The sequence below is a fragment of the Macrobrachium rosenbergii genome, chromosome 6 (assembly GCF_040412425.1).
Source record: "Macrobrachium rosenbergii isolate ZJJX-2024 chromosome 6, ASM4041242v1, whole genome shotgun sequence".
Classification (NCBI taxonomy): domain Eukaryota; kingdom Metazoa; phylum Arthropoda; class Malacostraca; order Decapoda; family Palaemonidae; genus Macrobrachium; species Macrobrachium rosenbergii.
Window position 1 is genome coordinate 41,836,512 of NC_089746.1, and position 25,424 is coordinate 41,861,935.

A 25,424-nucleotide genomic window follows, 5' to 3' on the forward strand; every position below is an offset into this window, starting at 1 on the left:
CGAGGATAATGTACATGAAAGAATTAGAGACCAATTACTATTTCAACAGAGGTTCAAAATGAACAAGTATCAGCCAATGCAAGTTTAGCGTTCGTAGACACCAAGGCAAAGAGAATCACGTGTTGCGTAAATCGAAAGAAAAAGGCGTTTTACTGAAACTATTAACTACCCATTACTGTAATTTCTTCCTTCTTATATCCAATTCACATAAAAAAAGTTGGAAAAGGATATTATTAGGTGTATGCTGAAACAGAAAAAGGACTTTGGCTTTGGATAAATTTGCAGAAATGTACGTCTACGCACACACACACACAAATGCGTCAGACGAACAACATTCATTTACAATTTAAACCATTCTTTTTTTGGAAAAGTCACATAGAGAGATTTACGAGTGAAACGTGAAGTTACAACAAGATTTCATATGTATGCAAATGTGCCGACCTCTGCCACTTGGATATTATAATTAATTGCTCATGAAACAAAGAGAGAGAGAGAGAGAGAGAGAGAGAGAGAGAGAGAGAGAGAGAGAGAGAGAGAGAGAGAGAGAGAGCAACACTTATACTGGCTATAGGGGATGATTAAAGTAAGTTTTATATAACAAAAGCGTAAAGATACCAGATTTTTAAGGAGTGACAGGTTCTGACATTTGCTTAGTTTGAGAGAGAAAGAGAGAGAGAGAGAACGACATTTGTACTGGTTATGGGGGATGATTCAAGTAAGTTTACATAACAAGAGAGAGAGAGAGAGAGAGAGAGAGAGAGAGAGCACGTATGTGAATAAACATTCTATACACATGTATCTACGTAATTCATACGTTTATACGCATGAAACAACCTTATGACAGTTTTTAAAAAATCCCGTAACTCCCCCACTTCCGGGCCCCTCGGAAACTTAGCAGATAAGTTTTGAGAACTGGGAACGGCGCAATATTCATTACTCCTATTTACTCTGGTCTTGTGCTTGCTTGTGTTTACCAAGCAAACTGCTTGAGGCGACGGTATGAAAGCTCGCCATTTGCCACTGCTTTCGTCAGTCGTATATCCTCGGAGGGTCATGCAGACTTGTAGTAATTTCTTTATATGTTATGTTGTTATTTACGTTTGATTTTGACAGTTGCACGGTCAAACTGGCTTCACATTAATATAAAAAATAATACTGCATTATACGCTATCTTGTTATTTACGTTTTATTTTGACAGTTGGACGGTCAAACTGGCTTCACATTAATATAAAAAATAATACTACATTATATGCTGTCTTGTTATTTACGTTTGATTTTGACATTATTTTTGACCGTTTTGACTATCAATATGAAATAGTCATAGTTACGTTAGTCTTTAATTAGAACTTATACACAAATAAAAAAATACCACATACGTAAGTTTTCGCTTATGGGATTATTCGCTACTAACTTGATTATCAATATGAAGTGGTCATAGTTACATTAGTCTTTAATTAGTACTTGTTATCTCTCCACACAGTTAATTCTAAATTCCTTATGAGAATGTTCGAGACATTCCAAGTTAGTTTTTCTCAACTTATTCTGCCAAAGATTTTCTATAACAAATGAGTTTGACTAACCAGTAACAAGTGTTATACACAAAAAGCAGCTATGTCTGTACATCTAATAAAAAAAATATGTCAATACTAATCTGTGTGAATGATCTTACTTTCCCACTATTCGAAAAATGAGGAAAAAATCTGAGAGACCCATAGGTAAATATAAATGAAATAACAAAACAGCCAGCAGAAATACACAAAAACATAAAAAATAGCAGGCATTACATGACACTTATTACTGAGGTAACGAAAATATAAGGCACTGTTATATAGAGCTTTAAAATAGCATCATATATATATATTATATATAAAATATATATATATATATATATATATATATATATATATATATATACATATATACAATACTATATATATATATATATATATATATATATATATATATATATATATATATATATATATATATAATATATACATACATACATACTGTGCATATGTAAGTATATACCTTTGATTCTATGTTCCTCGAGTGTCCTTCTGTTTAAGAAACACATACATCACGACGACATCTAGTTGGTGCCAGACGCAGGTGGTCTTATGCCAGCGTTGGACATTTGCTCAATGGACAAAAGGGGTCAGGTGTGGACCCTCAGAAATTTTCAGCCAACCGTGAGAAGGGAGAGAGAAGAAGAACGCAGTAGATGCTCATTTCAAGTCGCGTTTTGCACCGCCGGTTAGGACTTGTTGACACTCGCCTTGTCGCTTGTTTACAAAGTAAACCTTTATTCACTTAATCCCAGGGACCCACATCAAGGACTGGATAATTCTGTGTATCTAGTTTTTTTACATTTTTCCTTTTTTCTTTTATTTTCACTACGCCAGAGGAGGTTTACTCAAGCCGTAGGCTTAATTTTTTATTTTACTTCTTTAGATTAGTGCTCAGGAGTTTGCAGTCTTCTTTTTTTATATTTTTGTTGAGTAATGATAAATATTTTGTTGCTGGGAAATAATGATTTATTCCGGGAACGAGAGAGGAAATGATTTTATCAAAGACTATTTGTACGTTTTTAGATTACTGCTCAGGATTTTGCAGTCATGTTTTTGCATGTTTTTGTTTATTTTTGTTGAGTAATGATAAATATTTTGTTGCTTGGAAATAAAGACTTATTCCGGGAACGAGAAAGGAAACGATTTTGTCAGAGTTTAAAATCGTCATCAGGTATTCTCCGAGTGAATGGGAGCAATCGAGTAATTGTAATACAGCGCAGAGAAGGATATATAACTTTCTGAATGAGCATTCATCAGGCAAACAGCCTGTTCTTGTGCTACGGCTTTCAATGAATACAAAAAGTTATCTGACATTTTGTTAAGGGTCTATTTACAGTATATTCTTCCCCGTAGGAGGGTAGTGCCGTCAGTGTAAGCATTACTTAAGGTTCTTTGCAGCGTCCAATAGGGCCTGGTTATAACCCCCTTTCATTCCTTTTACTGTGCCTCCGTTCATATTCTCCTTCTTCCATCTTACTTTCCTCAACCCTCTCGTAACAACTGTTTCATAGTCCAACTGCAAAAGTTTTCCTCCTGTTAAATCTTTCAAACCTTTTTACTCTTAATTTCCCTTTCAACGCTGGATGACCTCACAGGTCCCAGCGACTGGCTTTTGGCCTAAATTTTATATTCCAATTCCTGTCTATATTTATTCCTTTTCTCCCTCAGATGGGGAGCAAGGGGGAAGAGGGAAGGGTTCCACCAGGTGTTACCCTTCTGTTCCTTAAAGAGTTTTAATGTAATGGGATGGCATTCAAGGTCTTTGTGTCGACGAATAAGGTTGATATCGTCATTCACACATCCGAGTGCTGACCAGACCGAACTTCGTTTTAATTCTGTGATCTCAAGACCAGAGGTGTAAGAGAGAGAGAGAGAGAGAGAGAGAGAGAGAGAGAGAGAGAGAGAGAGTAGTAGAAACACGTTTTTATACATGGTGATGTTGATATTGGATGGAGAAAAATTCTGTATGAAAATACTATGAATTAATTACCAAATAACTTATATATATATATATATATATATATATATATATATATATATATATATATATATATATATATATACAAAATATAATATACATATATATGTATATGTAATAAATGTGTATAGTTATATATATCTATATACATAAAGATATAATATATGTATATATATACATATATATATATATATATATATATATATATATATATATATATATATATATATATATATATATATATTTATAGTTTCATTGTGACAAAGCATTTAACAAACGGAAGTATGCCACTATACTATTTCACTTTGGGCAACATTTACCGACCTGACTTCATTAACTCCTAATTATCATAATAAGCATGCAGTGTTGGCCAAAGCGTTGAAAAGATTAAATCTATAAATTGAATATTTTAAGTTTGACGAATTTCCTACGCTGATATATATATATATATATATATATATATATATATATATATATATATATATATATATATATATATAAATATATATATATATATATACAGTATGTCTACATTATATACTGTATATATATATATATATATATATATATATATATATATATATATATATATATATATATATATATATATATATATATATATATAGTGGGAGTCGTGGCTGAGCAGTAGGCTATAGCCCTCACTCATCTGCTAGGTCACTAGATCGCTCTTGGCGCACAGCCTACCAGTTCAGTGAACAGTATTTCAAGGAATTCATGATTCTTTTATGTCTCGAATAACAATTCATGATTCTTATTCCGCTTTGCTACAGTATTCTTTCTCTTGTTATCTTTTCTATGGATCATACTTAAATAAACCCCGTAGGGAGATAGTGCCGTCAGTGCACCTCATGCGGGCCACTGTATGCGTTATTTAAGGTTCTTTGCAGCGTCCTTTTGGCCTCTATCTGCAATCCCTTCCATTCCTTTCACTGTACCTCCGTTCATATTATCTTTCTTCGATCTTGCTATCCACCCTCTCCTAACAATTGATTTATAGTGCAACTGCGAGGTTCCCCCTGCTGTTGCACCTTTCAGACCTTTTTATTACCAATTTCCTTTTCATCGCTGAATGACCTCAAATTTCCCAGCCATTGGCCTTTGGCTAAATTCTATGGTCTATTCTATTCTGTATATTTAAATGAGGAGATTTTAATTTCACTGAGTGGAAAGATGGCATTTATATTGGTTTTCCTAGTGTGGCCAATTTTTCCAATGTTGACCAAGATCAAATAAAACCTTTTACTTTTCCAAAGATTGGAAGGTCATTACACTGCCTTAATTCCAAGTATATTTAACCGTTGACCTCTTCCAGAAATGTTTAAAGCCACCTGCGTCCAGGGAAAAAAAAAAAAAAAAAAAAAAACAGAACGACGAGGATGTAGAAGAACCAAATACAGAGACGACCCATCATAAAAAGCGGATCTCTCTCTCTCTCTCTTTCAACGCAAAATTAAAAGCGGAACTCTCTCTCTCTCTTTTTAACTCATAATTAAAAGCGGATCTCTCTCTCTCTCTCTTTCAGCCCATAATAAAAAAGGGATCTCTCTCTCTGAACCCCTAATAAAAAGTGGATCTCTCTCCCTCTCTTTCTCAGCCCATAATAAAAAGTGGATTTCTCTCTCTCTCTCTCTCTCTCTCTCAACCCACAATAAAAAAGTGGATCGCTCTCTCTCTCAACCCACAATAAAAAGTGGATCGCTCTCTCTCTCAACCCATAATAAAAAGTGGATCTCTCTCTCTCTCAACCATACTAAAAAGCGGATCTCTCTCTCTCTCTCTCTCAACCCATAATAAAAAGCGGATATCTCTCTCCCTTTCAACCCATAAAAAAAGCGGATCTCTCTCTCTCTCAATCCATAATAAAAGTGGACTCTCTCTCTCTCTCAACCCATAATGAAATGGATCTCTCTCTCTCTCAACCCATAATAACACATATATATATATATATATATATATATATATATATATATATATATATATATATATATATATATATATATATATATCTTGCTCTTTCAACCAGTAATGAAAAGTGGATCTCTCTCTATCTCTCTCAAACCATAATAAAAAGCGGATCTCTCTCTCTCTCTCTCAACCCATAATAAAAGCGGATCTCTCTCTCTATCTCAACCCACACTAAAAAGCGGATCTCTCTCTCTCTCAGCTCATACTAAAAAGGTGATCTCTCTCTCTCTCTCTCAGCCCATAATAAAAAGCGGATCTGTCTCCTTCTCTCACTCTCTGTCCATAATAAAAAGCGGCCCTCTCTCTCAGCCATAATAAAAAGCGGATCTCTCTCTCTCTCTCTCCTGCCTTATTTCTTCTTGGTCCTCCTCCTCCTCCTTCTCTTCTTCTTCCTTTTTTTTGGCAAGGGCGAGAGATGGGTTTCCTCCCCATCTTTTTATAACAAAGGCATCACAGCTTATGACCCTATTTCCCGATGCATAAGATACTCAAAGGATTGTGGAGGGCTTCTTTGCCTCCCAGAATGTCTTATTTCTCTCTGCGTACACGTAAGTCTGTGTGTGTGTGTGTATGTGTATGTGTGGGTGTATCCCATTCACAGTTAATTTACAGAACGTAGTCATGTTCCGTAAGTCTGTGTGTGTATCCCATTCACAATTTTTCTAACAGAACGTAATCATGTTCCTTTGCTGATTTTCAGTAACTCGTTTTGCTCAGAATATTTCGTCATATTCACTTCATTAAGCTTAAATGTTATTTATTTAAAGTTTCACAGCTCAGAATGCTTCTTAATCATGAAAGAAATTATTTTTTCTTCACAGAACGTAATCCTGTTCTGTTCATGATTGTCAGTAACTCATTTCGCTCAAAATATTTAGCAATACTAGCTTCATTCAGGTTAAAAGATATTTATCTTAAGTTCCACTGCTCAAAATGCTTTTTAAATGATGAGAGAAATTCTTGTTACTGATACCATTCTTTAAGGAGAGAAATTAGTTCTAAGAATGAGAGAGGAACGTTAGAATTCTTGGTCATTCCCACGTACCAAAACAAACAGGCACTGTCCATCACTCGAATTCAGAAGTAAAATGACTTTTACTTCTATACTGGAGCTGGAATATAAGATTTAGGCCAGAGGCCAAGCCCTGGGACCTATGATGTTATTCAGCGATGAAAATAATGCTGAAACAATCGTGAGGAAAGGGTTGAGGAAAGTAAGATGGAAGACAGAGAATATGAACGAAGGTATAATAGGAGATATGAAAAAGGTTGCAGTTAGGGGCTGACACTGCAAAGAACCTTGAGTAGTCCCTACAGTGCACCGAGTGAGGTACACTGAAGGCACTACTTCCTTACGGAGTTTTTCCTCCATATCACAAGCAAAATATTACAGCCAGAGCGAGAAAGAACTTAATTGAAATTCATAAACTTCTGTATGGAAATTCCAGGCTACTCTTTCCCATTAACCTAAGAGCCAGAAAAGAACGGGGCACAAGTTTTTTGTCTTGGTGCCAAAAACTTTTGCCGGAAAAATTTTAACGAACAAAGAGTCGTCGAGGGGTTTAAGAACTCGGGAAGTTTCGTGAGGAAAACACTGCGAAGTAGCAGAGAGAGAGAGAGAGAGAGAGAGAGAGAGAGAGAGAGAGAGAGAGAGAGAGAGAGAGAGAGAGAGAGCGATGATGAATGATGCATTAAAATCCCCCTGACTTTCTTCAGACTTTTCCGAGCTGTATCTTACAATATGACAGAGTGGCCAACGCTGAATTTTTTAAAAAGTGTTTTAAGGATACTATGGTGTTTTTTTTAATGTTCATTACTGGAAGGCACACATATTACAATAATGAATTTTAATAACTGAAAACCTATGTATTCATCTTTTAGGATCAATTCACGGGATTGTGAAAGAACAGTTTCATTAAATTTCAGAAGCTAATGATATCGTCAACACAAGAGTTTCATTGAAAAGGGGAAATTGTAATAAATGACATTAAAAGGCATCATACATAGAAAGCGAGGAGATAATTATAATTGTTTATGGCTCCAAAATCTCATTCACTTGAGATAAAAGCAAATAGATTTATGTACCAAAATCTTGCAAATGAGATTATTTTATTCAACCTCTCCACCTGCCAGTTTATCCATATTAAATATTTCCCCATGCAGGAATATCCCAACTAATTTATTTGTTCATTACTCAACCTCAAATTTGCAATGTTGTCTTTTTTTTGGTTTATTCCTTTATTCCTTCATTTTATTTATTTACCCATCACATGGCTATTTTAGTTTCGACGAAGAATACGCACCAATTATCGTTATTGTATTTATCTATATACTCGCACCATTGCGCTCATTTATAAAGTAAACTGTTAAGCTGTCAATCAAGTCTTTTCCTCTTCATCATTTCCCGATGAATGACCACCAAGGAACTGGGAAACGCCTTGAGGACATAGGCCCTCTGGTACATCCGTGGGGGAAGAGTGAGGGGACAGTGACTTCATCCTAAAAGAATCACTGAAAATTTGGTGGCCACTGTCTTCAAGAATCACCCAGTAATTCGTCCCAGGTTTGACGAACTGGCGAAGCCATTTTTCTTCATGCTATGAAAATGGGCTTCAAAGATTCTGATATTATTCAGAGCTTCTAATTAGCTCATCTTCTGAGGAAATTTGGGTGGAAAATCTGACAACGCAGACAGCTAATATGTTGTAGAGTATCAAAAACCGGGACAATTTGAATAGAAAACTCAAAAACTTAAAAAAAAAATGTTATACGCCAGTTCGTCAAAACAGGGACGAAATGTCCCAGCAGTCTTGGATATATAGAAACCTCCCGGTGTTCGTTCACTCACCACTATTTCTAGAAGCTAGGTTTGGTAACTGCTGGTCAGCTTCAAGCTGAACGTGGTCGATGCTGTTAACGTGAGATTGTGGCTAGAACTGCCTTTATTTCCAACTAAAGGTGATGTGGAAAGCAAAGTTGGTAAGTTTAGAGGAGAGGATTAGATCGGCACTAAGCTTAACTTTTACTTCAGGATAAGTACAAGACCGAGGAGGTAATAAACGAAAGGATATTTTTTATCTATTTATTTATATATTAACTTGTTAATTTACTTTTTATTTTTTAATAAGTGACCTCTTATTTCTGTATTTTTCATTACTTTTAGTTACTTCTTTCTAATAATATTCTTTGGAAGCTTGGATTTATAGTCAATGGCCCCCTTCTGGTGTACTTGTTCCATTTGAATAGGGGTCATCCTCTGATTAATAATAGTTAGTCGAAATTCTAGCATACAGACATATATCACCAGAACAAGTTAATTATTATTATCAAAAGTAAATTATTATTATTATTATTATTATTATTATTATTATTATTATTATTATTATTATTTAGAAGATGAACCCTATTCATATGGAACAAGCCCACAGGGGCCACTGATTTGAAATCCAGGCTTCCAGAGGATATGGTATTCATTAGCAAGAAATAACAGAAGGTAATGGGAAATGGTGAAAGAAGAGATCATCTATTAAAAAAGAAAAAAAAAAATGCTAGAAGGGGCAAGAAAAGAGCTTTTTCGGGTTAAAGAATCAGGAAGCCGAGCAAACCAAATAAAAGAAGCAGTTGTCGCCACCACACAACTTTTTTGTTGACCGGGATCGTTCATTTCGTTCGGGTTTAACGAGTGCCGCCGCTATCACTTCAAAGCAACGGCGTTCTTTGTGAGCAGAGGCATGTGAGATCAAAGGCTTAGTCCTTTTTTATAACTGCTCTTATTGATAAAGCCTTTTATGCATTGTTTATGAGGCTATGTTATTTAATGAGGAATTTTCGTTTACAGAGCAACAGAAAGTGAGGCATATGCATGGTCCTTGCATTTCCACGACAATAACCAGAAAAAAATATAACAAACTCCTCGTTTTAATTCCATTTACAGTCGATATTGTTGTTTTCAGGAAGGGGATTTGTCAAGCGATGCACTCTAGTGACTCTCACAGGCTTCAGAGTTGAAAAATTCTTTATGATTTGGCGTAGTTGTAAATTTTCTTATGCAGTTTTCGACGATACACTGACACTACAGATGACGATGACGTTTATGTTACATTAAGAAACTCTCTGATAGCACGTATATCATTCTAAAACCAATCCATAAACATTCTGAAAAATAAACTAAATGTTTCTCCGTGATTCCAAAATTATATTTACGACTTTGATGCAAGTAAGGCTTTATTCCCGGATTCGATTCGAGTGAATTTTTTTGTGATGCAGTTAGGCTCTATTCCCGGCTTCGATTCCTGTGAATTCCTGTTGTGATGCAAGTAAGGCTCCATTCCCGGATTCGATTCCGGTGAATTTCTATTGTGATGCAGTAAGGCTCTATTCCCGGATTCGATTCCAGTGAATTTCTGGCATAAAGAACCCTTCGTCATTATCAGATCGGCGGAGCTAACTGCGGAAGCCTTTTTACTAAACTACTTTTCTTAAACTTTCCGCATCGGACATAAAATAATCGAGAAGTTACTTTTGCGAGGGAAAGTTTTCAGTGGTGATTTGTCTCGATAAATGTCAGTAAAAGACAGGGTTAAATGTTTTTCGGTTTTTCGTGTTACGCAAAATTCAGTCTTCGGGAGATGTAGCAAGGAATTGGACGAGATGGTCCAATCTCGCTCTCTCGCTCTCTCTCTCTCTCTTTGGAGGATGTAGCAAGGAATTGGATGAGATGGTCCACTCTCTCTCTCTCTCTTTTTGGAGGATGTAGCGAGGAATTGGATGAGATGGTCCAATCTCTCTCTCTTTGGAGGATGTAGCAAGGAATTGGATGCGATGGTCCAATCTCTTTCTCTCTCTCTCTCTCTTTGGAGGATGTAGCAAGGAATTGGATGAGTTGGTCCAATCTCTCTCTCTCTCTCTCTCTCTTTGGAGGATGTAGCAAGGAATTGGATGAGATGGTCCACTCTCTCTCTCTCTTTGGAGGATGTAGCGAGGAATTGGATGAGATGGTCCAATCTCTCTCTTTGGAGGATGTAGCAAGGAATTGGATGCGATGGTCCATCTCTCTCTCTCTCTCTTTGGAGGATGTAGCAAGGAACTGGATGAGTTGGTCCAATCTCTATCTCTCTCTCTCTCTCTCTCTCTCCCCCAGGAACACCTGCGCATTCGAATGAAAAGATCCACAATTGTTCGAACTTTCCCAGGACTCAAGACCATCCTCAATATGCATTAGTTAGAAATACATACACACAAACGCACCAACCCCTTTACACCGACCCTACCCCTCAAGGGCAGGCGCAATTTTGCACCCTAGGTTAGGTTAGGAAAGATTAGGCTAAGGAAGGTTAGGTTAGGATGTATCTTTGTAATCACTTCTGATATAATCTTCAGGAAAGGCTATGGGTCGTTTGCGGGTGGGGGGAGGGGGAAGCCTCGGTCAGGTAGGATACAGCATACTAGGTGAGTTTAAGCTTATATGGATCAGGATACATCCTTATAATTAGCACAGATAATGGCTACCTAGAGTATGGACGACGCAGCCTACATCGGCTATCCAGCGGCAGTCCAAAGATTAAAAGCGGACTTTAAGAGAGAGAGAGAGAGAGAGAGAGAGAGAGAGAGAGAGAGAGAGGTTCGTAACTGGATTCAGTAATACCGAATTCCTATGGGAAGCTCTATTGTATTACAAGTATATTCAAGAGAGAGAGAGAGAGAGAGAGAGAGATCAGTAATACCGAATTTCTATGGGAAGCTAGTAAAGGTATATTAAACTTTTTTAAGAATGGCTCGGTGGTGGGTGGATGGAATCTTGAATTCAATGAATACTGTGCTATATCTTTTTACAGTCACTTAAAAATCAAGTCTACGTTATCGTTTCCATTTCTCGTGACTTCCTGAATCATCTTCGTAAGTCGACATTACCTCTTGACCTTGTATTCTTCTTTGTCATCGCCTCTATCATTGACAAAACAGTTTTGCCGTCAGTCAATCTTTCAACCATTTCTTCTCTGGCAGAAGCTGCTGCCTACATAGTCTACACAGCAGCTGCCTGGGTGCGCCATTCTTCATAACATCACGCGAGGAATCCCATCTACCACCTGAGGGTCTTTTTGCTATCTGAAGTTTTTTTTGTAGAAGACGCCCAACCTCATATTCTCCCATTTTGTTGCTGTCGAGTATTTTTTACGACTCCGGTGTTGACGAAGTGAAATCTGCTTCCTGGCGGGCGGGAGGTCTGGTCTGTCGTTTCGTCTGGAGAGGCGTCTTCACTAGAAATTGCCGTCTTCAACAACAACATCTTACGTCGAGGGAATGTTTTTGGAGTTCGTCGTCCATCTTATGAACGCTGCCTTGTAAAAAGAAAAAAAAAAAACTCTGTTGCTCGGAGTCGTCTGGTCCTTGAATACAACGTTATTATGATGTGGAATTACACCGTTATTTTTTTTATGAAATTCAGACAGGAGACCAGAAGCGGTTGCGTTATTGGAATTGTAGCCTCTCTACTGAAGTAACCACGTAATTTAATGCTGCTTACCTGTCATGAGAGTTCGCAGATATCGTAACAACTACTACGATTTATGGAATTTGAATATTAAATTTAGGCCAAAAGCCAAGTGCTAGAACCTATGAGATCATTCAGCATTGAGAGTAAAGAAGGTTTGGAAGGTGTAACAGGATGAAAACCTCGCAGTTGCGCTATAAAACAACTATGGAACAATTATTAGAAGAGGGTGGAAAGTAAGATAGAAGAAAGAGAATATGGAAAGAGGTACAGTGAAAGGAGTGAAAGGGGTTGCAACTAAGGGCCGAAGGGACGCCGCAAAGAACCTTAAGCAATGCCTACAGTGCACCACGTGAGGTCCAGAGTTTTTGAAAGAGAAATATCGTTGAATACGTCAAGATTTAGTCGAACAAGGACCCCGAGAACACCACAGCAACAAACTACTTTCTTTAAACACTCACCGACTTTGAACACCAACAACTAAATATGGTTGTAACATTCAGGAAGAAAGGGAGGAAGAAGGAAGGAAGGAGGAGGAGGAGGAGGTGGACTGGTCGCCCCGACCAACCAATCAAAACTTTTGTTGGGGGATATATTTAGAATCAGTTTAATTGTTGTGAATAACTTGTTTAACTTGTTTCCAACTACAACGACAACAAACAGCCAAGAAAAACATTGCCCTCAAACTTTGGAAGTTCAGATGTTGCCCCTTTTGGGGGGGAGGGTAGAGTGGAGAGTGGGTGAGGGAGAGGAGAGGGAGCTGTTGTGATCGTTCCCTTACAGAGAATTCAGAATGACTACACAACCACGTCCCGTAGGGGGTCTGTACCGTCAGTGCACCTCATGCAGTGCACTGTAGGCATTACTTACGGTTCTTTGAAGCGTCCCTTCGGCCTCTAGCTGCAACCCTTATCATTCCTTATACTGTACCTCCGTTCATATTCTCTTTCTTCTATCTTACTTTCCTCAACTCTCTCCTGACAATTGTTTCATAGTGCAACTGCAAATGACCTCAGAGGTCCCAGCGCTTGTCTTCTGGCCTAAATGCTATACTCAATTCCATTCCTGTAAAATTATGAGATATTCACGATGCTATGACTCAGGGTTGAGTACAGCTAATATGAAGAATACCTTTACGAATAAGCGTAACTAGAATCCTGATATAAAAAAAAAAGAAATGTATAACCATTAAACTTGCAGTCGTCCAACCCGGGACCCACCTCTCTCACTACTGGCCCATACATAAGAAATTAGTCTTTATTCCTAATGACGACTCAGATTCTAAGTTCGCCTCTGAATTTTCCTCTACTTATAAAGAAAGTAATTAGTCTTGTTCCTAATAACGACTCAGATTCTACGTTGGTCTCTGAATTTGCCTCTACTTATAAAAAAAGTAATTAGTCTTTATTCCTAATAACGACTCAGATTCTAAGCTGGCCTCTGAATTTTCCGCCACTGGTAAAAAAAGTAATTAGTCTTTATTCCTAATAATGACTCAGATTCCAAGTTGGCCTCTGAATTTTCCTCTACTTATGAAAAAAAGTTAATTAGTCTTTATTCCTAATAACGACTCAGATTCTAAGTTGGCCTCTGAATTTGCCTCTACTTATAAAAAAAGTAATTTGTCTTTATTCCTAATAATGACTCAGATTCTAAGTTGGCCTCTGAATTTGCCTCTACTTATAAAAAAAAACTCTTAATTCATAATAACGACTCAGATTCTAAGTTGGCCTCTGAATTTTCCTTTTTATAAAAAAGTAATTAGTCTTTATTCCTAATAACGACTCAGAATCTAAGTTGGCCTCTGAATTTTCCTCTACTTACAAAAAAATGTACTTAGTCTTTATTCCTAATAACGACTCAGATTCTAAGTTGTCCTCTGAATTTTCCTCTACTTATAAAAAAATGTAGTTAGTCTTTATTCCCAATAACGACTCAGATTCTAAGTTGGCCTCTGACTTTTCCTCTACTTATTTGGAATAAAGACTACTTTTTTTTTATAAGTAGACGAAAATTAACGAACGAATTAACAGGAAACTCGATCCTGATGCTAAATCACTTCTTGGTTTAACCTCGCTCCTTATTTTCACTTGATAATTAACGAAGGTATATGTGATAATTAGTGTCCTTTAATATTATAATGGGAGAGGGGAGAGTTGAACCGATATTCATAATTAATAAATAATTAATAAAAGGAGACATTATTTACAAGGTCTGAATACCTGCTGTAAGAATGTTCACCAATGTTATTTTAATGTGGGATTTAATAGACTGAGAAGATATGATACGAGTATAAGATTTTTATGCATGTGTATATATATACATACATATATGTATATATATATATTTTACATGTAAATTTATATATTTATATGCATATATTATACATAAATAAACATATATCTATATATATATATGACATTTATATACAGATAGACAGATAGATCAGTAGATAGATATATAGATACAAATAAGAGAGAGAGAGAGAGAGAGAGAGAGAGAGAGAGAGAGGCTAAAACAATTGGAAAACCAAGAGAAATCCACATAAAAACGACTGTGTTGATTTTTCATTTTGCACATTTATTCCTTTTGAAGTTTCATATAAATGCAAATGTCCTCGAATAAAAAAAAAAAATCCGTATGAAACTTGACACGCGAAGGGTCTATGGTTGGGTGGGTTGCTGTTGGCTTTTTCATTATACGTCTCTTACTTTCCTTTTGCTAAAACGTTTGATTGCTGCGTCCGAATAGATTGGGGTTTTGCATGCTATGCATTTACATGAGTGGTACAGCATTTTAATTATACATGTAAACATGTGCACACACACATATATACAGTATATATATATATATATATATATATATATATATATATATATATATATATATATATATATATATATATATATATATATGTGTGTGTGTGTGTGTGTGTGTATGTATAATCTATTATTATTATCTACATTGCTAAATTTTACATGTATATTTGAATCACATTGTGACCCAAGAACGATTTCTTACAGAACAAATTGCGTCAAATTTTATGGCCTTCATGAGCTTATACGAAAAACACCTCAATTACTGAAAGCAAATCATTATTTCTGGATGCCATAAACTAATTGATGCAGGGAAAATTTTTTCTTAAATACAGAGGAAATAAGATAAGGGGGTCACCATATTCTCAAGAAATTGCTCTAAGAAATTAACGAAAGCAAATAAAACCAAATTAATTCAGATAAGAATTGAAAAGAATATAAAACTTAGGCTCATTCAACGCTGAAAGGGAAAGGGAAATTGAAAGTAAAAAGATTTGAAAGGAAAACTTCGCAGTTGTACTATGAAGCAGTTGTGAGGAGAGGGTTGAGGAAAGTAAGATGGAAGAAAGAGAATATGAACGGAGGTACTGTAAAAGGAACGAAAGGGGTTGCAGCTAGGGGTCGAAGGGACGCTGCAAAGAACCTTAAGTAATGCCTACACGGTGCGCAGACAAAACCAGCAACTAGAGAAACATCTCTTTGGAAAAATCTCAAGTCAAGCGGATGGAATCGAGCGAGAAGAACAAAAACATGAACCACAACAATTCCGAACTGTTCGTTTGTTCTCCTTTGTTCTTCCGTTTGTGACGCTGCGGATCGTAGCCACGTGAAAGCTATCTGCAGTTAGATCCAATGGCCTCCGTTTCCGCAGAGATTCTTTTCCTGATACAATTGCAATGACGCCCTGGGATCTACATAGAAATGGGATGAAGCCCGGACGCCTTCTGCGGGAGGGATCGCGTCCTGTGGCCTCAGGAGACCAAAGGACTTCTCTCACTAAAATTCAAGCAATATTTTCCACTGTAAAATGGAAATCAAGTTTTCTTTCACTTAATGCAAGCATTATTTTCCATTGTAAAATGGAAATCGAGTTTTCTTTCCTCAAGTGCTACATAACGGTGCTGTTAAAACATTACTGAATAGGCTTTTCAACCTAAGAATTAAACAAACGCTGCTTACACGAAGTGTGAAGTCGCACGCCTAAGGGAAGACTTTACATTTTTTCTTTTTTTTTACCTGTGGAGCTCAGAGTCTTTGACTACGAATTTCATTACACGAACCACTTGAATTAATCTATTTATTCTCCCAACAGTTTGTTTGTTTTGTAATTAAATATACCTCGGGCCTTTGGAAGGTATGTTCAATGATATATTTCGAGGCCAACTTAAGGGAAGCGGTTATATAACTACTGTAAGGAATTAAGAATTATTTCTCTCTCTCTCTCGTGTTTCAGGAACTTGCTCTTTCACTCATTTTGAGTTTCACTTACAATTCCTACAAACTAACTTGATTTTATAATTTTTTTATTGAAGTGCATACTCAGCTTTATCACATTTCTTCGTAATTTATATATACATATACATGCATATATATATGTGTGTGTGTGTATCGCTACACAAATACTGACAGTAACAATTGATAAGAATTATAATTACAAAATTTACATTATGATTTTTTTTCTACGCCAGGAGTATTACCAAATTTTGACCTCTTTTAAATTCACAATGGGTCAAGAATATAATATGTCCGTTGGCATACCGTTGTTCAGTATATTTCAGCGGTTTCATTCTAAATGAAGGTTGATAAATTGCTTTTTTTTTGTTTCTCACAGAAACGAAAAAATCAAAAGAACCTTTTTCTCTTCTTTCGCAGAAATATGACTTTATCTGCGTTCTTACTCTGTGCTTCCATGTCTACTGCCTTTATCATCATCAACATTTCGTTTATTCCTTCGTTCTTCTCTCTCTCTCCTTATTCCTTCACATCAGAGAATTCTTCTCCTTCTTGTTTTTGTTGTTGTTGTTCTTCTACTTCTTTTTCTTCTTCTTCGTCGTCGTCGTCTTCTCCTTCTCCTTTTGACCAATCAGCCACTCAGTGGTTTTGACTGTTCTCTCTCTTAATGAGTCTTGTCTTCATGCACGGCTAATTGCACATAAGTCACAAGTGACATTGCTCATGAAACATGTATAATTAGTTATTGAATATCAGGGAATTTCCCACTTTTACTCATTAAACCTCGAGGAAGCCAATAAATCTCAGCGGATTAATCGTATTCATATTGTATGAAATATTTACCGGGATGGAATATTGAATTTAAGCCAGAGGCCAAGAGCTGGGGCCTATGATGAGGTCATTCAGCGCTGAAAGGAAAACTGAGAGTAAGAGGTTTGAAAGGTGTAACAGGAGGAAAAACCTTCTACAGTTGCACTACGAAACATTATTAGGAGATGGAATAAAGAGAATATGAATGGGGGTACAGTCAAGGAATGAAAGGAGTTACAGTTATTATTAATATTATTTCTCAGAAGATGAACCCTATTCGCATGGAACAAGGCCACGGCAGCCATTGACTTTCAAATTCAAGCTTCCAAAGAATATGTTGTTCATTTGAAAGAAGTAACAGAAGGTAAATGGAAATACAGAAAGAGGAGACCATTTATTAGAAAATCAAATAAATTAATAACTTAATAAATAAATACGTAGGGCCCGAAATAATGCCTACAGTACACAATGTGAGGTGCACTGAAGGTAGTACCGCCCTGAGGAGACGGGGGTGGGGGAATATTCAAAGATTCGTCACCAATATACCACAAAGGCTATGTCATTAAACATATTGAGGACTGACCTAACGTTAGTTCCACGGGAAATTGCCAAAATGAAAATAACTTACAATAAAATTATGGCATCATTTTAATATTAACCGTTTCAGGTTTAATGCAGATAACGCATTTGCAAGGGTAAATATGATAAATTCGTAATTAAAATAATTACCTGTAAAGATGCAGAAATACAAGGAAATGTAAATAAAATGAATTTTAGAATACTAATCGATTTCACATTTCGTTTATATATATATATATATATATATATATATATATATATATATATATATATATATATATATATATATATATATATATATACAATATATATATACATACATACATACATATATATATATATATACATACATACATATATATATATATATGTATATATATATATATACATATATATATATATATATATATATATATATATATATAATCTCCTGTGAAAACCAGACCCTTAACATTCTGCCTCACAGAAAGTAAATAGACTGTTCTCTTCTCCTCCTCCTCACTCTTTCCTTATGCAACGCAAGATTAATAATCATCCAGTCTCACACAATCAATCCCTGCCAGGGCAATATACAAGAAAAATCTCCCTTCGCTTCATATATAAGAGAAGTCTCCCTTCCCTTCAGTTTATCAAAGAGACAAGAAAGAAAGAATTCCCGGGAAGAAGAAGAAGAAGAAGAAGAAGAAGAAGAAGAAGAAGAAGAAGAAGAAGAAGAAGAAGAAGAAGAAGAAGAAGAGGTGGCCAAAATGGCATGCACGCAAGATGGAGAGGGTCGAAGGAGAAAGCTCAACTCTGAATTGATTTTTGGTTCAGGGGTGAACCAGATTATGCTCACATAACTAAGGGAGATTCAATAGGGTCAATAGGGGTGTGGGGAAACATTTGGGCGGGATAGTGGGCGTGGAAGGATAGGGGTGTGGTGGTTGGAAATACTGAGGCTTTAAGAATAATGTCGTAAAAGTGGTAATCAGGCGTTTTGATTAAAGAGCACCGTCGAGAAGTGAGGTCGAATAGATTGTCAGAGGAGACAAATTGTCAAGGGTTTCGGTGTGCAGGAGAGAGAGAGAGAGAGAGAGAGAGAGAGAGAGAGAGAGAGAGAGAGAGAGAGAGAGAGAGAGCTTGATCGTATTGGAATAATGAGAAAGATAACGTAAAGAGACTTACTGAAAAAGTCGAATGTGCAAGAATACGAGAGAGAGAGAGAGAGAGAGAGAGAGAGAGAGAGAGAGAGAGAGAGAGAGAGAGAGAAAGAGAGAGAGAGAGAGAACGTGGAAGAAAACGAACTCAAGTAATCGCAGTAATCTCATAAGTGTTCCTCTCAGAAGGGATTACCCAGCTAAGCGTTAACTTCCAAAATCTTGGAGATGATTCGGAGATCAGAAAATTCTGAAAGTAATCTGTCATTATCTTCAGTGACCTAACTGAGCGATCCAGACCACCTGGTTATTGGAAACTGCTTTATAGCTTTGAAGAGTATTATTATTATTATTATTATTATTATTATTATTATTATTATTATTAAGACTATATCTGTTTAGTTTCTTGTACCTAGCTAAACCTCTTGAGCAAATTGTGATTTTGTCTTAGTGGAGCTAAGAAAAATGAAACGCTCAAAGGCATAGCTTTGGATACTGCTTTGTTTTGAGATTATTATATATATATATATATATATATATATATATATATACATATATTTAAATATATATATACATATGTATATAGAAATACATACATATATATAGAAATACACATATATATGTATATACATACATACATACATATATATTTATATATTATTATATGTATACACACACACACACACACACACACATATATATATATATATATATATATATATATATATATATATATATATATATATATATATATATATATATATATATATACTTTTACTTCAATTTTCTCCATATTCGAAACGAAACATAACTTGCAACTGATACACCTGCTTGTTTGTAAAAGAATATTTCTATTTGAGTTTTCTCTACTCACAGAGAAATCTGAAGACTTTCATGGCACAGTGGAATGTATTCACGAGGTTGCAAACTTATTCCTCGCAAATAGAACTGCATGCAAATTAGGCTTGTGCCTTCTGAAAGCACCCGCTCAATGGGAGGCCGGTATTTACTCTAAGAATTATGCTTTATGTATTCATATGCAGAAGGGAGTGTGTGATACTTCTTATGATAGTGTACTGCTTCAAATAAACAGACGATATATGCATATGAACTGAAAAATTTATATACAATATATACATGTGTATATGTATGTATACAAAAACACACACATATATATATGTATATATATATATATATATATATATATATATATATATATATATATATATAGAAACATACATGTAAATAAACATCTCTTTCAGAGTGGTTCGTGGTGGTAGGTTTCTGTTTCCTAATAGTAGCAGTTATGACTTGGCCCATCGACGGATGGTCTCGTGTCTGTCACTTTTTCGAAAGTTGTATTTCAACAGATCTTTCATAATCACAGTTGATCCCTGATCCCCTTCATCTGTCGAGAGAAAACAGATTCGCTGAACAGCAGCACCAATATGCAGTAAATGTGCCTCGCTGTCGAACTTCTCAGTTCCGGAGGTTCTTTATTCCTCACACCGTTGGGCTGTGGACAGCCTCCCAGAGGATGTCGTGCAGTTGGAACTTCAGAAGTTCAAGCGAAAATGCAAAGCATTACTACCCTAATACTATTCTTCTTGCATTTTAATACTTTTTTTTATCTATTGATTAATTATTCTTTTTTAATAAGTGGTATCTCTTTTTTCTGTATAGGTTTCATCTACTGAATAATAATAATAATAAAATAATAATAATAATAATAATAATATCTATATACAGTATGTGCATATATATATTATATATATATATATATATATATATATATAATATATATATATATATATATATATAATACAGTATGTGCAGTATATATGTATATATATATATATATATATATGCATATATACAAGAAACAATAACTACTTATGCACAGAAACAATAACCTTCAGCCTCACTTCAGTAGCCTACAGCATTCTCTTAACGCATAAGATGGGGTGACCGTTTATACTGAGAGAGAGAGAGAGAGAGAGAGAGAGAGAGAGAGATCCTTTAAAGAGAATACCTCCCAACCGGTAGCACCAGCTCTTCATATCCCTTCTCCCTTGACAGCGAAGCATTTTGCTCAAACCGAACGTTAACTCGACATCATTGCAGTTTCAAGTGTTTCTGTGTACTCGGAAAAGGCACTATGATCTGACATCATGGGTCGGAGAACGAAAACCTCCGCCACGGCTGAATAATCCATATCCCACGCCAAAAAAAAAGTTCCCTTATCCATGTCTGGATCTGTCAAAAAATCTAAATATTTATTGCTCGTCACGAGGTACACCTTTGGTCAAATTTTTGTTAAAAAACCACCGTAATTATTAGCGTCTTTCTCTCTCTCTTTCGGGGAATTTCGCGATATTCTTCGAACATTTTTAGACCCATGTTTGTATATTCTCTCTCTCCCTCTCTCTCAACATACACACAATCACAAACACACACACACACACACGCACAAGCTGAAATTTGGCCTAGGCAAATCGGTACTGGTGACCCTAGTAGTTGTGACACCTGGTGATTTACCATTAATTAATCGATCAATCAGTTGAGGTGGGGCAAGAGAACTGTGGAGAGAGAGAGAGAGAGAGAGAGAGAGAGAGAGAGAGAGAGAGAGAGAGAGAGAGAGAATTTATAATACCTATCCATATAAAATTTCCTATTCATATAAAATTTCCTATTGTAACTTCATGCATAAATCCCAACCAATATAACAAACATACAAGTTTTATAATATACATAAAGATCAGCCTGTAATGAAACCTTTAAAAGGCTACACACCTCATTATTCGGAATTCTTTGGCTCAGAATATAATCACAAATGAAAAAAAAATCTTTTACTAATCCTATTAAGAAGAGTTCACATCTATTTAATTACTCATCGGGAGAATTCAGAATATGCATACACCTTTGCATTCGTTTTGTGAAGCGATAATTAGCAGTCGTAAAAGGAACGCCAGAGAAATATCTCCATCAAAGAGAACGGGGTGATGAGAAATGAACATTCATCAGACCTTTGATTTGCATCGCTGATTAGCCCGGCTCGGAGGCGCTCCTACAAAATTTGCCAAATGCTTTTGGGAGTAAATAAGGTCTTGTAGAATACGATTCGGTAAGTGATAAGGTTGTTTTCGTAAAATGAGAAAAAATTAGTAAACATAACATAGTTTGCCACTTGATCGTTTCCGTCAAATAACAGTTTAAAGGCATGATATCCAAGCCTTGGTACGAATAATAAAGAGACGGCGTCTACTCCTAGGTACAAATAAAAACTATAAATGTTTAAATTCTAGGTATAAACTGCATTACATTTTAAACAGCAAGCCTTAAGAATCCTTTAGTTTCAAGGAACAAAAACCACTCGAAGTCAAGCAACTCTTTTAGCAGGAAATATTGCGATATTTCTCGTCGAAGCCAAAGCCAATTTCCGAATGTCTCGCGAAGACGGAAATGAGACAATAAACTCGAAATCCCAGTCAGATGTCTGGACATTTTTTCCATACTCATTGCGTCTATATTCACCTGTGAAAGGACTGGAATTCAACTTGTAAATATTTCAGTCGTTTTATTTTGAATTTTTAAGGCAATTTTCTGCAACGCTTCCAATCTGACCCGTTCATTTATACATGAGATATATTCTGATGTAAAAGAATGATGAATATTCTAATTTTAATGATCACCATCCTTGTTTTCATTTGACTTTTTTTTTATTAAGTTTCTCATGAAATATCACAACAACCACTGAAATATTTGATGCTTCAAAATAAAAATATTATTGAGAAGTTTTCCAAGTGAGCATTTAACGGAAGAATTCTAAAAGGATGGATTGCATTTTAGATCTGATTTCCTACACTAAAGTCAGTTCTCAGATAAAACGGCTGACGATTATGAGAACCAAATCAATATCCCGAAATCTGAAAGCAGTTTGATTTTGTCCAATATATTTATCATGAAAAAACACTTGAAGATTTAAAGAAAATTTTAATTCATCTATTTACTAGTCTACAGAGAGAAAACGTAGAAAAAAGAATTCCATAACTAATGGAAAAAGGGCAATTTATGAAAAAACATTCACCACACTTAAAGTCCCTCTTAGTTCATCATCTTTGGCTCTTCGTCCATCTGGCATCATCCAGGTCTATCACTTCTTATTTCAGCCGAGATTCCATAATATGTGTGTGTATGTATTTGCCAGCGCGCACGAGTATTAAACTACGTGAACGTATAGCACGCATACATCCGCTGGAATCCAATTGAACACAGAAAATATTTCACTTTTGTTACACGAGTAAATATAGGTGAGAGATATTCGCATACATAACAGATATTATATGGACATGAATGGTTTCCATTTATCAGTATATTGTGTAGGATAGAGGCATTTTATGAGAGAGAGAGAGAGAGAGAGAGAGAGAGAGAGAGAGAGAGAGAGAGAGAGAGAGAGAATATTTCTCGATATCCAAGCAGACTGATTTTGAGAGAGAGAGAGAGAGAGAGAGAGAGAGAGAGAGAGAGAGAGAGAGAGAGAGAGAGAGAGAGAATAAGTTTCTAAATAGGTTTTCAGACTGACTGATGCAGAGAGAGAGAGAGAGAGAGAGAGAGAGAGAGAGAGAGAGAGAGAGAGAGAGACTCTTTTTAAAGAGAATGTTCCCTAACTAGTAGTAGCACTGGACGTATAGCAGCATCTCGTCATCCGCTCAATCTTCGATGTCGACGAGAGCATTCTGCTATGATCACTGATTTTGTGGCAATGTCGAAGATTTTAACGTCTCTTAGTGTTCCAGAATTATGCAGGATGGAGATGGTTGAAAATGGTAAATGCATCTGAATATGGAAACCATTTTTGTTTGTGTATGTATGTACGTATGCGTATGTGTATATATATATGTGTATATATATATGTTATATATATATATATATATATATATATATATATATATATATATATATATATATATATATATATATATATATATATATATATATATATCAAAGTCGAAGGCGGTTGCTTTAAACCTGATGAACAGCATCGAGTTAGGGAGAAGGAGAATTCCTTGTATTTCCTTTCAATGTACTTTATTGTGCTGACGTTTCAGGACCATGTGTCCCATTTTCAAAGCTATAAATTAAAAAGACAACAGAATTAAAAATAGACTCAGATTTTAAAACGAGAAAAAAGAAATTTTACATAAAAGTATAAAAAGAAACATAACAGAAAGGAGCAATGAATACCAAATAGTGCTGAGTCTATTTTTAATTCTGTTGTCTTTTTAATTTATAGCTTTGAAAATGGGACACATGGTCCTGAAACGTCAGCACAATAAAGTACATTGAAAGGAAATACAAGGAATTCTCCTTCTCCCTAACTCGATGCTATATATATATATATATTTATATATATACATATATATGTCTATACATATATTTATATACACATATATATATGCATATATATATATATAATGTACATATATCTATATATATATATATATATAATACACTATATATATATATATATATATATATATATATATATATATATATATATATATATATATATATATATATATATATATATATATATATAAGACACACATAAATACATACACAAATTCACATGAATATACATAAATATACATCGATAGACTGACAGATAAACAGATGGACCAATGTATACAAGAAAATCTCTCTCTGTATGCATATATGAGCACACACACCACTCTCATATATATATATATATATATATATATATATATATATATATATATATATATATATATATACATACATTATATATATATATATATATATATATAAATATATATATATGTATAAAACAGAATGGCAAACAGACGGACAGAATGAAACGTAACAGACAAACAGCCTAGCCAGCGAGCGAGCGATCGAGAAAGACCCCCGCAAGTGCTCGCCAACCTTACGGGTCCAAATCTGTTAGGAGTTGCGAAAACAAACATTTATTTCTGGAAGAATAATGGGTAACTTTCACCATCGCTCCGCTACCATTTGTTAGAGAACCTTTGAGACAACAATGTCCCTGAGAGAATCCTCCGTCCTGAGACAATGGCCCTCTTTTGCAGAAGACAAATGCATCGCTTCTGAAGGAGGGTGGAAGCCTGAGGAGGGTTGGTGGGTGGGGAGGAAGGTGGAAGGAAATCATGCTTTTCGCCTCAGGTTTTTTTGGGGGGGAAACCTGGAATGCGCGGAGCTGTGCACTGAATGCAGAGATGTATACACTGCATGCAAGTTAAGTTTAATGAATACACACACACACGCACACTCACACCCGTTCAAACATGTATGTGTAGGACATGAAGTTGAAACACTTCTCTTGAAAAGCAATCTATAAGAAATAATTGCCCGGAACACAAGTAAGTATGTGATGGATGCAAAGAAGTATACAGGTATACGCTGCATTCAAGACAAGTTTAATGAATACATGCACACACACACACACTCATACAGGTTCAAACGTTTGTATGAAGGACATGAAGTTAATACAACTCCATAAATAAGCAATTTATGAAGAAATAAGTGTGATGAATTAAAAAATAACATATACAGGTATATACACCA

At 35.5% G+C, this 25,424-nt stretch overlaps 2 protein-coding genes across 6 annotated transcripts in view; one reads left to right on the forward strand and one right to left on the reverse strand.

Annotated features, from left to right (window-relative positions):
* LOC136839830 (probable glutamate receptor) overlaps positions 1-18,521 on the forward strand; it is a 38,803-nt gene extending 20,282 nt beyond the window's left edge. Inside the window, exon 8 of the mRNA XM_067106160.1 lies at positions 18,308-18,521. Coding sequence (XP_066962261.1) covers positions 18,308-18,521 — 214 coding nt within the window. The remainder of the gene's footprint in view (positions 1-18,307) is intronic.
* Positions 1-25,424, reverse strand: part of LOC136839469 (mucin-2-like) — a 422,431-nt gene that overhangs the window by 385,880 nt on the left and 11,127 nt on the right. The window lies entirely within an intron of this gene.